Raw genomic sequence first — 15,925 nt, forward strand, 5'->3', positions numbered from 1 at the left:
AAGAAACATCCTTACAGGCAAGGTCACCATCTGGGTACAGAACCACCAACGTGAGAAAACAGGCTGTGCCCCTGGGGGCCCGGTTCCGCAGGATTTCCTGCCATTTACAGGAGTGTAATGAAGTGCTCCCAGGGAGAAGGGAGGGCCCTGTGCCGTGAGCCACTCGTCAGTCAGAGCCAGAGGGAGCCACTGTCCCCTCAAAGCAGGGAGCCTTTCTCCCTCTCGCCTCAGTCCAGGTGCAGCCTGGCCTCACCTGCTCCCCCCTCCAGGACGAGATCCCAGGGTGCCGGAGCAGCCCTCACATCCACCACGGCCCCCTCGAGGGGTGTCCCGAGAGCACATGAGTCCCTTCTCCCCCGTGGCTGGTCCTGCTGCAAGGGAGGGGGGGACGACACCCCTAGGAGGAAGGAAGGTGCACAGAGCCATGGGCAGCCTCCTGGGGACACCGAGGGGAGACCAGGCTGAGGGGAGGGTGGCCAGGCTGGACAGGGACCAGGGACAGGGGACAGGGGCGCCTGCTGTGTGGACCTGCCACCCCCACCTCCCCACCCCCCGTCCAGGGCAGGGCCCTGCCCTTGGCTCACAGGGGACCCTCAGGGGCATTTGATCGGGACTGATGTGGCCAGAGGTGCCTTTTTAAAAGGTCATTCTGGCTTCAGGGTGGCCAGGGCATCAGGCAGGGCATCCGACGGGTGGTGGGTGTGCCCAGGAGGATTCTGGGCAAGAGCCGAGGCTCGTGACCACGAGGCTGATGAAAAGCAGGAGGTGGCCAGGAAAGGCCAGTGCTGACAACAGCGGCCAGAGCGCCAGCGGCTGGACGCCTTCTGTGCCCAGCCAACTTCCGCGGGCTGTCCAGACGTCGTCACCATGCTGCTGCTAGAAATTAGTCACCTGGCACCTCCGTCAGTTTCCACGTAGATCAAAGCCACTGGCTCCCACAGCAGACTGCCCCTCTGCGGCTGCCGCGGACGGAGGCTGCCCTCTGCCAGTCTCCAGCCCTGCGCTCAACAGAGTCAGGGGGGCGCCTCCAGCTTTGGCAGCTTACTGTGAGGCTCCCTCACCCCCAACACTCCACAGGGTCCTTGGGACCATCAAAGGTCAGAACAAAGCTCACCGTGCCCCCTCCCACGGGAAACCCGATTCTGATCCCCACGGTCCGTTCATCCCAGCTTCTGATCCGAGGCCACCAGCCCACACGGCACCCTTGTGAGAATTAGAAAAGCCAGCCCTGCCGCCTACAAATCTGTCAGGACTGCAGCGTGAACGGCCTGCACAACAGCACTCAGCACCTCTGAGGACCGTGGGCCCTCCGGCTCACGGGACCGTCCCCTGCGCCCCAGCACTCACGGTCTGCCCTCAGCAAAAGCCCCACCAGCCGACCCTTTCACCCAACGTGCCCTTCATCCTCTGGCTCTAACCCAGCCCTAAAGACTGTGTCACCTGCAGCCCTCCAGGGACTGCGTTTTCTCTCGCGAGCCCGCTGAGGCTCAGGATAGAGCAGGTGTGACAGGCTGTCTAGACAGAAGGCCACTAAGGAAACATCGGCCTTCAGCAGCACGTTAGGCCACTCGGACTTAACAGACAGAGACAAAGCATTCTACCCAAAGGCAAAAGGACACGCGTTCTTCTCAAGCGCGCGTAGAACATTCTCCAAGGCAGCTCCCACATGAGACCACAAAACAAGTCTTAATAATAAATGTAAGAACACTGAGCTCATACCAATCACCTTTTCTGACCATAATGGAAATCTATCACAAGAATAAAATGGGAAATGTCATAAATATGTGGAGATTAAACAACATGCTACTGAAAAGCCAATGGGTCAATGAAGAAATCAAAAGAGAAATTAAAAAATACCTGAGACAAATGAAAATACAAAACATCAAACTCATGGGATACAGCAAAAGCAGTTCTAAGGAGAGTCATACTGACAAATGCCTAATCAAGAAACATCTCAAACGAACAACCTAACTTGACATCTCAAGGAACTAGAAAAGAAACAAATGAAGCCAAAAATCAGTAGGAGGAGAGGAGTAACACACATCACAGTGGGAATAAATGAAAGAGACTAAAAAGACAATAGAAAACAGCGAAAAAACTGAGAGCTGTTTTTTAAAAGATTAAAAAAAAATTACAAACGTTTATCTACACTCACCAAGAAAAAGAGAGAAGACTCGAATGATTAAAATCAGAAATGAAAGTGGAGCGATGATAACTGATACCACAGAAATACAAAGGACTAGGAGAGACGACTACGAACAATTACACACCAACAAACTGGACAACTTAGAAGAAATGGATAAATTCCTAGAAACAAACAACCTACGAAGACTGAATCATGAAGAACTAGAAAATCTGAACAGACCAATTATTAAGGAGATTGAATCAGTAATAAAAAACCTCCCAAAAAACAAAGTCTGGGAACAGACAGCTTGACTGGGGAATTCTACCAAACATTTAAAGAAGAATGAATACTAACCCCTCTCAAACTCTTCAAAAAGGAGAAGAGGAGGGAACAGTTCCAAACTCATTTTACCAGGCCAGCATTACCCTGACACCAAAACCAGACAAGGATGTCACCAGAAAAGAAAATTACAGGCCAATATCCCTGATGAACATAGATGCAAAAACCCTCAGCAGAATAACAGCAAACCAAATTCTACAGTCCATTAAAAGGATCTAATGGCCACACACCACGATCAGTGGGGTCTGTTCCAGGGACGCAAGGTTATTTCAGTATCTTCCAATCAGTCACCGTGACACAGCACAGTGACAAAATGAAGGATAAAAATCATATGATCATCTCAGTAGATGCAGGAAAAGCATCTGACAAAATTCAACACCCATTCGTGATAGAAACTCTCAGCAAAGTGGGGAGAGAGGGAACGTACCTCCGTGTAGCAAAGGCCACATCTGACAAGCCCACACGAGCATCACGCTCAGTGGTGACGAGCCGAGCGCGTCTCCCCTAAGACCAGGACCAGGACAAGGACACCCACTCTCGCCACTTTCATTTGACTCAGTATTGGAAGTCCTGGCCACAGCAACCAGACAAGAAAAAGAAATAAAAGGCATCTAAATTGGGAAGGAAGAAGTAAAGCTGTCACTCTTTGCAGATCACATATTATATATAGAAAACCCTAAGGACTCCACCAAAAATGTGTTGGAACTAATAAATTAATTAAGTTCCAGGATACAAAATCAACATACAAAAATCTGTTGCACTATGATACACTAATAATGAAGCATCAGAAAGAGAAATTAAGTAAACAATCCCTTTTACAACTGCATCAAAAAAAAAATCTAGGAATAAATTTAACTGAGGTGAAAAATCTATGTATTGAAAACTATACAACACTGATGAAAGAAACTGAGAACACAAATAAATGGAAAGGTATTTCATACTCATGGATTGGAAGAATTAATATTTTTTAAATATCCACACTACCACAGGCAATCTACAGATTCAACACAATACCTATCAAAATTCCAATGGCATTTTTAAAAGAAATAAGATAAACAATCCTAAAGTTTATAGAGAATGTGCACAAAAGCAATCTTGAAAAGAAGAACAAGGCAGGAGTGATCACATTCCCTAATTCACACTATATCACAAAGCTACAGTAATCAAAACAGCATGGGGCTGGCATAAAATAGACACACAGATTAAGGGAACAGAATGGAGAGCCCAGAAGTAAACCCACCCTTACATGGTTGATTCATTTACAATGAAGGAGCCAAGAATATACAGTGGGGAGAGGACAGTCTCTTCAATAAGTGGTGCTGGGAAAACCGGATACCCACGTGCAAAAGAATGAAACTGGACCCCGTCTCACACCACACACAACACTTAACTCAAGTGGATTGAGGACTTGAACATAAACCTGAAACCATAAGTCTAGAAAACACAGGTGGTAAGCTCCTGGGCATTGGTCTTGGTGATTTTTTGGACTTGACACCCAAAGCAAAGGCAGCAAACGCAAAAATAGACAAGTGGACGACATCAAACTAAAAAGCTTCTGCACAAGGAAGGAAACCATCAACAAAATGAAAAGGCGACCTACTGAATGGGAGAAAATATTTGCAAATCATGTATCTGACAAGGGGTTAAAGTCCAAAATATATAAAGAACTCATACAGCTCAACAGCAAACAGACACTCCAATGAACAGACGGGCAGAGGACCTGAAGAGACATTTTCCCAAAGACACACAGATGACCAACAGGTACGTGAAAACGTGCTCAACATCAGTAACCATCAGGGACACGCAAATCAAGAGCCACAGGGAGGTGTTACCTCACACCTGTCAGAAAAGCGTTGGTAGGATGTGGAGAAAAGGGGACCCTCGTGCACTGTTGGTGGCATTGCAAATTGGTGCAGCCGCTACGGAAGACAGTATAGAGGTTCCTCAAAAAATTAAAGACCCACCAATTCCACTCCTGGGTGTTTATGAGAGGAAAATGGAATCACTGAGTCACAAAGATGTCTGCACCGCATGCTCACGGCAGTGTGATTCACAATAGCCAAGACGTGACAGCCGCCTGTGTGCACGGATCAGAAGCGGTGCTCCGTGTGGGCCATGAATACCATCCAGTCACAGCAGAGCGAAATCCTGCCATTCGAGATGGAGGGACCTAGAGGGCCCTGTGCTGAGTGAGACAGGCAGACACAGAGAGACAAATACCCCATGACCTCACTTACATGTGGGATCTAAAAACAAACAAATCCGAACCACAGACACAGGAACCAGACTGGTGGCGGCCAGGGGCCGGGGGTGGGGGAGACGGGTGAAGGGGCCCGAGGTGCAAACCCCCGGTTATACAATCAACGGGTCCTGGAACGGAAGGCGCGGCGGCGGCTACAGCTGACAACACTGTGTGGCAAACACGAAAGCTGCTGCGAGAGTAGATCTTCAACATTCTCACACACAGAAAACATCACCAGCTCATCAGGACATCTGAACTGAGCACCTGCTCCCGCCCAGAACGCTCCCTGCTCCACCTGCTCAGGACAAAACAAAACAGGAGTCGTCCTCAATGCTTCCTTTGTCTCCTCAGTATCTGGCCCGTCAGCAAACTTGTCAGCTCCACCTTTAAAATCTAACCCGAATGGGATGAGCTGCCTGTGTCCCTCTGTGCCACCGGCTGCCCACCAGGTCCACTCTGCCACCCCGTCAGCCCGGGTCACTGCGAAATCCCAGAGTGGCCTTCAGGCCTCTGTCCTGGCCCCTTTGTGACCTGTCTGTTCTCAGCACCGCAGCCAGGACTGCGCCCAAGAGAAAGGAGCGTCAGCTCTGCTCGCAGCCCTGCAGTGGCTTCTGCCAGTCTGTTCCCTCCTGAGGTCAGGTCCCACGCTGTCTCCGTCACTGCAGCGCTCCAGCCACGGGCCTGCTCGCTCCCACACACGCCTCACACCCCTGCCTACCCAGGGCCTTCGCACGCGCTGCCCTGCTGCCCAGAGTGCTCCTGCCCGGGCATCGCTCACCTTCTTCCTGCCTTTGCTCACATAGGACCTTCCCAGGGAGACCCTCCCTGGCCCCCCGCGCGGCCGGCCAGCACCTCCTGCAGCACAGCCTGTGTTCCATCTGCCCACAGCTCTCACTGTCCTCTAAGCACCATCTGCCCTCCTGGCGACCATCTGCCCTGGACACCAGAGTGTGAGCCCCAAGGACACGGACTTGTCTGTGTAGGTCACTGCCTCATCCTGGTCTCAGTCTTGGCCCCCAGTAGATGTCACTGACCACTGTCAAGTTCAGGAACCATTTCCCGATGTGTCCTGTCACTGCTGGTCACATGACCACACATTTACTTCCCCATCTGTAAAGAGGGTGTTCCTAAGTGATTCCAAAGTACGAAAACTGGATTTTAAAAATGTAGGAGAAAATGACACTGACCCCGTTTCAGCAGGAGAGAAGCTGACCCCGGAAATGATGCTGTGACTGTTGAACCCGTGCGCTTCCTGGTCCGGAGCTCCAGAGAGAGGGTGCCCGGGGCCCTTCCACAGCCAGGACGCAGGTGCCAGCTCGTGCGGCAAACAGGTGCCCGCCGCCTCGGTCTTGGCACCACAGGACATGAGCCACCCCAGCAACGACGTCAGAAACGGGAGACCCCCCGCGATTCCAGGTGGGCACCCAGCGGCTGCTTTCCAGTGGGCGTCTCCCTCCTCCCACAGCCACACGAGACCCCGTCCAAGCCCCGCCTCCTCCGGCTACAAGAAACAGGCTCGCCTGCGATCCACGCGCCTGCGATCCACGTCGCAAACAGCTGTGTCTGGCCACTGCGCACCTTCCCTCCCTTCCTGTGAAATCACGCGAGCCCAGCCCTGTGTGTCTAAAGGGTCCTTCCTCCGGGAGGGACAGCACCTGGCAGAGGCCGGCTCTGCACCCGGCTTGGACATGCGTGTCCACGCCATCCTCAGAACCTTCCGGCCTGGGCTCAGATGCCAGCTCTCCCATAAAGTGACACCTTCTACACGACACAGGACAGAAGCTTCGAGAGCGGGCGTTGCTCTGCAAGGCGGCTCTGTAGAAACGTTTCTGCTGGCTGAGTCTGAGCACCCACGCCTGTCACGCTGGCAGAGGCTTCTCTGAGGAGCAGGCAGCACTGGGCATGTGGATCTAAGCCCCCGGGGGCGCTGCCTACCACCCTGCTGAGTCAGCACGAGAGCAAAACATGAATCAAGTTTCTTATCACTGCTGCCAAGAGGGCTGGCCAGCCTAGGAGCTGAGCCCCATCCTGGGAGGCCAAGCCGCCTCCCCACACAGCCACATCCCAGCTGCCTGGTCCAGCTGGCAGGGCCAGGCTGAGACCTGCAGGCACGGCAGTCAAAGGCCTCACGGAATTCTTTCCGCCAGAGCTCAGGCTCAGGAGCAAAGGTAGCGGCCTCGGGAACGGGATCACCATCAACTCCCCACTCCCTGGCTGTGTCTACACGGGCCCAAGGCCTCCCACCCCGGCCGCCCAGCACATGCCCTACACTTTCAGGCCACGAGGACGCTAGGCTGAAGGACGGCCGAGCCTGACCCCATCAGGGTCCAGCCAAGCGACTCCATGTGCTGGAAACTGACTACACCCTTCCGAAGACCCACCCCCAGCTTGAAACTATCACTCAAACGGGCATGAGCACTACATTACTAAAAATACTCCTATTTTAAGTCAGTTTTCTCATGTTCCTTAAAATCAGAAACCAGGCTGAAGTCACCTCTGTTTTCCCGGCAGAGAAATAAGGCAAAGGATAGAACAAAACAGCAAGCATGCACAGCACACGTCCGTCCACCAAAACGTAATTCCTTGGCCTTTCCTGTACGGTCAGCTCTTAATTATATAACCAATGAGACAGAGCCCAGGTTCAAAAATCATATATGTATTTGACTTAGAGTTCAAATGTCCACACTGCTTTCTTAAAAAATGAAAATAATGACTTCCCAGTGTAAGAGTCCGGTGCCCACAGACAGGCAACAGGCCTGCAGCCCGATCAGAACGGGAACGCGCCTCAGCCCTGCCTGCACCCCGCGTACCCTCACGCCTGGCTACCCGGAGTGTTCAGGCAGAGCCCGCTCAGGCATCCTCAGCCATTCCTTTTGTTTTCTTCATACATTCCCCACTTCAAGAGTCAAGACTCTGGAGCCCAGAACGTGCTGCCAGGTAACAAGCCCCTCGTGGGACGCTGGCGGAACCAGCTTGTTTCCATAGGAACAGGACGCCCCAGTGTGAGCACAGCCTTCTCCATGTCTCCCTCTCAGCACGTGACAGCCTTGACACTCTTTAAAAAGTAACTCCTAGTATCAAAGGTGGTTCACGGAAGAGAAAAGCTTTAACCTAAAAAACCTTTTGTTTAATATTTTAAGTCTTTCAAACATGGTTTAATAAAAATATAAAACATCAACAACCCACAAATCGCCCTTCCTACTAGCAGGTATGCATTACTTTAAGGACATGAAGAAGAACAGGAAATAGAAAAATAACACTCATGCCGGTGACTGGTCATGTTTATCATCAAAATTTTGAGAATTCACACACAAAAACAAATACAGAAGTGGAAACAAACTTCTAGGCCTGGCAATTCTGGGAAGGTTGAACTGGGGTTGGAATGAGGGGTGTGATGGTGGGGCTGGAGGGGCAGAGAGGGTCCTCTGCCAGTGCTGCACCTGTGCCTTACCTGTTCCCAGGCAGGGCCCACCACCTGTCAGATGGGCAGTGCACAGCCACCCCAAGAGCTGGCCCCGTCCCAAAGCCCTGGACAGGAATTCCCCTCATTCTTTCCAAATTACACTTCCAGAGGGCTGAGGGCTGAAACCCTATTGCATGAATGTGTAACACCCACGTTCCCCTCCTGTACGATGTCACTCCACTTACCTTTCTGCCTGTGCAAACTGTGAATAACGTGAATTAAACATTCGCATGCCCGGAATATCTCGAGATTTGCAAATTTTTTTGCGGCCTTTCTATCAGGCCTTGTGCAATGAAAGAATAAGGGGTCACACAACAGGGGGCTCTAATTTTTCACGAAAAAGGTTTTCAAAACTGTCACTCACACAGCAGAAAAGCCCCAATCGCAGCGTGTGTATTTTGCTCTAGCTCGTGCAGCACATTTTAGCTCAAAACACATTTTCATACAGCCACGTTCCAGCGATTTGGAGAGTAAACTGAAGCTCTGCAGATGACCTGACTCACCACAGAGGCTCCTGGCCAGAATTCCCAGAGTTTCCTTCTAACTTCACCACAAAAACACCGCGGAGAACATGTGAACGGCAAAATGTCAAGATGATGAAATTGGTAAAACTGGAAAGTCAAGCTCAACTTTTAAAGATAAAAAGCTGTTCTGAATTTCACCTCTTCCCTAATTGTCTGTTACTCCTTTGGAGACACTAAACAATTTTGAAGCAGCACCTGACACCAATGACTTTTCTTATTGACAAGAAAACATGGAAGTCTGACTATCAAGTCGCTGTGTGCCGAACTGCAGGCGCTGGCCACTGAATCATATCCTAGGGCCAATCAAATAAATGCTGTTATAGCTCGGGGGCAAATGCTATTTTTAAACCACACGAACAGTAAATCTCACCTTTCTTTTCTAATTAAAGTTATTTCCTATCAAAGATGTTCAAAATATATGTTTAAGCAATAAACGAACAGTGAAAAGGTTATCTCTTGCAATGTTCTATCTGGAGGGAAATTAAGTAACTTCTGCACAAAATCCAGACTAGTGGCAGCTACTTAACTTACGTTGGGGCTCAACTAGAGAAAAGAATAAAAGCCCACTGCACTTTGACTTAATGAGCATGGAAATGAGTATTACATTCCACCAAATACGCCGGCCGCTTTCTCAGAACACTGACATCCTATTAAACGCCACGCAAGGCGTGTGTGCAGATCGCTGCAGCGCCGCAGGTCCCACAGCCCGGAGGAGCCGGGCGCCCGCGGCCACACACCGGCTTCGGTTTCCTCAGCAGAGGCGGATCCCGGCGAGGGAACCGCACGGTTTTAAGCCGCTATCTTCACCCTAACGCGGGCCAAGGCCTTTTGCTTTTATAGGAAAATATAAATCGCTGCTCCCCTCAGAAACACCTCCACTCGCTCCTCCTGCAGCTCCAGCCCCGGCCTGGGGGTGCCTGCGGCTCACTCCTGCCTCGCCTCGCAATCTCGGCCCCGACACCGTTATCCCCGGGGGACGAGGACGCCCCACTGGAAATGCGGGGCTGCTCCCAGGACCTGACCGAACCCCAGCGCTGCCATGCCGGGGCGATCAGGGGCCGCCTCGCTGAAGCTGGGGGGCTGCTCGCGGCCTCGTTACCTGCACTGTCTGGGGTGGGAACATGGGGCACCCCGTTCAATGTGGGGGCCTGCTCGCGGCCCGGTTACCTGCACCGTCTGTGCCCGGGGGCAGGGGGCACCCCGCTAAAGTTGGGGGCTACTCGCGGACCCAGTGGCCAGGAGAGGGGGGCGCCACGCTGAGGTTGGGGGGCTGCCCAGGGCCCGCGCTCGCCCGGCCGGGACCCCCGCTTCCTCCCCGCCGCCGGGGCCTGCACTCACCCCGCCGGGACCGCAGCCGCCGTCCCTCCGAGCGCCCCTCTCCCCGCCCCGCGCCCGCCGCCCAGGGATGCGCTCCGGCCCCGCCCACGGAGAGAAAGCCCCACCCCCGCCTCGTGATAGGCCGGCCCGGCCCGTACAAGGAGCCCATTGGCTGCGAAGCCTGCTCGTCCCTCGGCCACGCCCCACCCCCGCGCCCGCGCATTCCTGAGAGGCCACGTGGCCGCCCGCGGGCAGGGGGGGGGCCCCAGCCCCAGCCCCAGCCCCAGCCCAACGCCCCGCCTGGCCGCGCACGCGTGGGCGGGGGGCGCACAGCCCGGGGCGCCGGTCGCGTCCCTCCCGCGGCGCAGATCCGGGCGGAGGAGCCGGGTCGGCGATCCCCGGAGCATCCGCCCCGTCCCCCCCGGCGAAGCGGCCCTGCGGCGGGGCCTTCCCGGCCGCTCCGAGGTCAGCCGCCCGCAGCCCCCCGAGTCCGGGGCGCTCGGACACGCACGGTTTCTCGTTTCGGAGCCGCCTTTGAAAGCGCGCCTCCGAGCCGAAGCGCTCGTCTCCCCGGCGCCTCCGCGGTGAGCATCAGCCCGGAGTCCACAGCTTCGCGGAGCTGAGGGCGGTGCAAGAGGCCGGGTCCGCCGGGTCCTCGCGGCCGAGGGCGCCTTGCACGGAGCCCCGAGGGCGCGCGGTGCTGGCTCCTCAGCAGAAGCAGAACGGCCGAACGCCGCCCTCTGTGTCCAGCGGGGTTTATTTATTTTGTCGTTTAAAATGGAAACAAAGTGTTGTGATAGTTACTACTTAAGGGAGAAACGTGAGACAAAAGCATTTTTAACAAGAATACAAAGACACCGAAATGACAACTAGAGAATGTCCCGTGCTCCCAGGTCTGCACAGTTAACAGGCGTGTCCACAGGTGCTGGGCCCCTGCCTTGTGCCCACATCTCTGAATCTAGACGTTATTTAAAGTCAGAATTTTAGAGCTCGCTAGTCCCCTTCATGTGGCTTATAGAATACAAAACAGCTCAACGGCACAAAACTCATTTAAACATTAAGCACTTAAAGTTCCCATACTGTTAAAGTTCTACCCTGCAATTTTTTTTTTTTTAAGATTTTATTGGGGAATTGGGGGAGGGGAACAGACAAGTTGCTGTCCTTTTGTTCTTCAGTCTAGTTGTGGAGGACATCGCTTCACTGGCCCAAGTTGGTATTATCATTGCGCTCTTCCCGGGTGAGGCAGATCACTCGCCGGCCATTGGATGGCTGCTGGCTGCTCACGCTGGCTGCTGGCCACACACAGTAGCCCATGGCAACCCACTGCCACAGGGGCTGCAGTCTACCCCTTAGTAGGTGACACTCAGCAGCCCAGCTCCAGGTCGAGCTGTTGTTCACCATCTTAGCTGTAGAGGGCGCAGTGTCACTGGCCCTCATGTGGGATCTGAACTGGGGCCCTGCTGCTCAGAGCTGGAGTCCCAAGCCAGCTCTTAACCAACGTGCCACTCAGCCGGCCCTGCAAATTTTGACTAATATAAATCATAGCTGACATATAAAGACTACAAAGGTTAGGAAATAAGTAGTAGCTATGGTTACCTTTTAGCAACATTTACTATTAGCATTTGCTCATGTTATGGAAATGGTCTTAACTACTTTTAAATACTATTATATTTCAGACCTGTCTTAACAGCACACAGCAAAGATACTAGAACATGAATCAATTAAAAAAGATGTTTCCTCTCAGTGACTTTAACATCAGAAAAATCATTTGTTTCTATTCCTAGGGTTCTTTGAGTAACTTATTGTAAGATCTTCTACCCAGACAATCATCTTGATGGTCACAGTCACCAGCAGTAGAAAAGGTGGGCAGAACTCATTCTGGTATGCCATACCAGAAAATCCTGGTACTTATGTTTCCGGACCAGGCAGAGCAGAAATAAGAAAATACATGGAGTACCGGGTATGGATTAAGCAAGGGATTGAGAGTCATTTGGGGACCCTATTTTGGTTTCTGGCACTTATAAAATCATGTGTGACTTATACATGTTTCTGAGCTTCCATCTAACCATCTAGAAAATGTGACTAATAATATCTAGATCGTAGATAAGTGTAAAAGGGAGAAATACCTGAACAACTCACTGTGGTGCCTGCCCAGAGCACGTGCTCAGTGATCTGTAATAATTGGGGTCCATCTTTTTTTTTTTCTTTTTGGAAGAAAACATACTGAATCAATATTTCTAAAAACTTAAGATCAAGAAGCTGCTATTGTGTCGTCATTTTTTACCATGAAATTGTGTTATTTTTGGACCTGTGGCACGATCATAACTGCAAGTATAGAGTGCGGCTTCCACATTTCCATAGCTGAGTCCCAGAATGAGTCCCTAGGCTCAAGGCCACAAAGGACCGCTGGGTGGGACCACAGGGCAATCCTGCCAGGTGGGGCGGGGGCACAAAGAGCTCTGACTGATTTATTCTCGTGCTCTTCACAGACACAGCACCATTCTCTGCAAGCCCTGATGTGGACCAAGTAGGGAATTTTCATTCCGATTCCCTCTGACCCATTCGATATTTAGAAAAGCGAGGTTCAACTTTCAAACACTAAGGGGCCTTTTGGTTTTCTTGTTCTTATGACTATGGCTTAGACAACCTGGTAAGCCCGCTTGAATCCCTTGGAAGTGTCCCCTGAAAAAGTTCTCCAGTGGAGGGCAGCGTCACCGTGAGCCTGAGAGCTCCTGCCTCCCCCCTCGGCCTCCCCTCCCCACAGCGCGCCTTGTTCCCAGAACTCCTAGGCAGCCGCTACACCCCAAAGCCAATTGATCGCAATAAATCTTACTGCCTGTCTGCTAGTGCTTGCGTTTCTCTGCCGCCCTGGTAAGCAGCCCTAGAATTGAGATGACACCCGTAAAGAGGGCAGCATGGCTCACAGAGGTGTGAACTCCACAGACGGTATTGCCAGTGGGTGTGCACAACAGGCTTCAGAACCCAACCTCCAGTCAGGTCTCTGCTGACGGCCGATCGGGGCAAACTTGGACAAGTCACCTCCTACGGGAGCCTCAAGATCGCACCTGTAAACAACATTCATGACGGTCCCAGCTCGGGCGCCCTTGGTATGAAGTGTACATGCTCTGTGGGCACACGCTGCCTGGCACTCGACCCAGAGCAAGTCTGAGTGTTTTCTAACAGTCATGCCAGTGGTCAAGGGACTGTCAACATGATGTGATGGAGACCAGTCAACAAGGGACCTCACCCCAGTGCCCCCGCTCAAGGCTGTAGGTGACGCCTGAGGATGGCTGATGTCACTGGGGCAAGGCCGGGCTCCTGACAGGCAGAGGCCTGGGGCAAGGCACAGGAGGCGCGCGCTGTCTGAGGAGGCCCACAGCTGCACCTACGGAACTTTGAAACAAAGGGGCCACCACGGCTCTCCTGTGTCCGGCTGCCCTATCTCCAGGCTTTCAGCTGCAGGTGGAAGCGTCGTCTGGGCCCCCCGGACACCAAATACAGAGCTGGACAGAGTGCGGTAGACGGAAAACAAGCCGACGCGCCGGCATCTCGCGGCCGGTCCTTCCCTCCTGTCCAGGCCCAGCTCGGCCTCTCCTCCCGCGGGGTCTGTGAGCCTGGTGCTCTCTGGGCCCCTGGCCACTGCCTCTGCGTGCCTGCCGCCCACACGCATCCCACCTGCTCACCACACCTGGCACGCGGTGTGGACAAAGCACTTACCAGGAGACAGTGCTACCAGCTGTGGGCCACCAGGGGACACGCTTGGCGACAAGAGGAGGCTGCAGACAGAGGGACAGCCACGCCTGGGCAGCACATCTCCCCCCCCCCCCCCCCCCCGCCGCTGAGGACAGAGTTCCAGGCACTCACTGAGGTGACTTCTCTGCAAACCACTCACAGTTCATTTCATCTGCACGTTCCTTTCCACTCAACTGACCTTTGTGTGTCTTTATGAAGTTCAAAAACGAAACAAAACAAGCAACTTCATCAACAGGAACACCAATCGAGAGTCTGGCAGGAAGAGCTTCCGAATGGTGGGATCCTAACAGAGGGTGCTGTGTTCACTTCCTTGACCGTCGTGATGGTTTCTCCGCAAGTGTAGACAGACATCCAGACTCACTTAGTTGAGTCTTCATCCCACGCAGTGAGTTGTCTGTCAATCACACCTCAACAACACTGTTAAAGCCCAATAACTGGACCACGGAGGGCCCATTACAGCCTCCTCGGCTCCCACACACCAGGCAGAATTCTCTTGATGTCACCCTCGCGTTCTTGGGGACTCGTTACGTCTCATGTGTCAGACAGAATCAGGTTTTAGGGTCCAATAGCTATAAGCAGCTTCCCACTTACGTGACGGTCCAGTGCGGGGAGGACAAGGGCTTGTCACCAGAGACTGTGCCACGAATCCACCAACCTCAGGACGTGGAGTATCCCTGTGTCCACCTGCTAAATGCCCTCCGCTGACAACAGGACAAGTGTCCCCAGTGGGCGACCTGAGTTCCTGCCTTTGCTCAGGGAGGTGACCGCGTGGGTGCTGTGACTTTCCAGCCTCCCAATCTTCCTTGCCCTTGGAACACCTTTGCAAAACTTCCAGCAGACGGAAACAATGGGGAGTTATTTCCAGGGAAAGACATGCACAACTTGGGGACTTGGCCATGGTGAGGCAGATGCATAGCAACCAGCCCCCCACATCACCACCGTGGAGCTCACCCCCACTCCACCCCCCACACCCCACCCCTACCCCCGCCGTTTAACTCCAAGCTTGGGGTGGTCTGGTCCATGAACAGGGCTCCTGGGAAATCCTGGCACCCACATTTCCACAGCACTAGTGACCACGGGTCTGTACTTAGCCCAAGGAGACCGGCAGCACACTGTTGGCCCAGACGGCCGTGTCCCTCTCCATGTGAATGACCAGTGGGCCGTGTCCGTGGAGCCTTGATCAGCCCGGACCAGGCACCGAACTGGAAGTGCTGGTGGGGGAGGCGGAGGGCCTCGCGCTGGCCCTCAGTACAGAGGCTGCTTTCCCAGGCCACAGGCCCCAAGCGGTCCCAGTCCCCCCACCCATCCCGCCCTCACCCTCAGGCAGACAAAGACGCAGGGCAGGCCAAAGGGCCAAATGCGGGAGGGGGAAGGAACAGATAAGCCGGAGGGGGCGGGGCGGGAACACTGCTGCCCTTCAGATGTCCCGCAGTCGGTGGGGGAGGGGCATGGTCCCAGCGGGACACAGGGGCCCTTTTGTTCCTGAGCACTTGTAACAACGACCCAGCTGTTTTCATGCTCTGCCCCTTCTCCAGTGGGTGGCGGGGAGGGGAAGCAGCTTCCCAACTAAGGGGACCAGCACAAATGCAGGGAGGCAGGATGGATAAAACACTGAAACGTAACGACTGGCATGCAGGCTCCTCTGGGGCCCAGCAGGCTGACACTTAGAGGCTGGAGGGCGACCAGGAGGGCGGTGTCTTTTCACTCAAGCGGGGACCCCACAAGGGCTCCCTCTCTTCCTCCCTCCGTCCTTGTCCCCTCTGACACCCCCTCTGACCTCCCCTATGACCCCCCACACCATCTCGCCTCCACGTGGACGGAAGCGTCTGGCAGAACAAAGTTTGGGGAGCTGGAGCTGGTGAGGAACGTCAAAAGGGACAGAGGGAGGGAAGCCTCACCGGTGACCTAGAAGGCTCTTTCCTGCTCCTGCCCAGAACAAGCTCTAATTCTCAGCGCCTTGGAGCAGGGGCCTCAGGGCCTATGACAGCCAGCCAGGAACGTGCTGAGATGCGAGGAACACCAGAGAGAGGCCGCCCCCAAACCTGTGTGGGCACGTGGGTGCTCCCCACCAGCGAGGGGTAGGGCGTCGGGTGGGCAAGAGGCTGGCACACCTCCCGCTGAGGACGGTGCAGGACGGCACGGTGGAGGCCGGGGGCGGGAGG

General features: G+C 53.8%; 2 protein-coding genes across 9 annotated transcripts in view; both read right to left on the reverse strand.

Annotated features, from left to right (window-relative positions):
- The window catches only part of ARHGEF10 (Rho guanine nucleotide exchange factor 10), a 108,171-nt gene extending 97,554 nt beyond the window's left edge, over positions 1 to 10,617 (reverse strand). For 4 of the 8 annotated variants that reach the window (XM_019668744.1, XM_019668748.1, XM_019668743.1 and 1 more), the window contains exon 1: positions 10,522 to 10,617. In XM_019668744.1, the coding sequence (XP_019524289.1) occupies positions 10,522 to 10,602 (81 nt within the window). In that variant the 5' untranslated portion in view covers positions 10,603 to 10,617. The other 4 variants (XM_019668745.1, XM_019668746.1, XM_019668747.1 and 1 more) reach the window with 4 other exon arrangements.
- Positions 10,618 to 11,459: 842 nt separating this feature from the next.
- LOC109396713 (uncharacterized) overlaps positions 11,460 to 15,925 on the reverse strand; it is a 5,803-nt gene continuing 1,337 nt past the window's right edge. The window contains exon 2 of the mRNA XM_019668770.1: positions 11,460 to 13,075. Within this exon, the coding sequence (XP_019524315.1) occupies positions 12,931 to 13,075 (145 nt within the window). The 3' untranslated portion in view covers positions 11,460 to 12,930. The remainder of the gene's footprint in view (positions 13,076 to 15,925) is intronic.

Source organism: Hipposideros armiger, unplaced genomic scaffold (assembly GCF_001890085.2).
Source record: "Hipposideros armiger isolate ML-2016 unplaced genomic scaffold, ASM189008v1 scaffold_538, whole genome shotgun sequence".
Classification (NCBI taxonomy): Eukaryota; Metazoa; Chordata; class Mammalia; order Chiroptera; family Hipposideridae; genus Hipposideros; species Hipposideros armiger.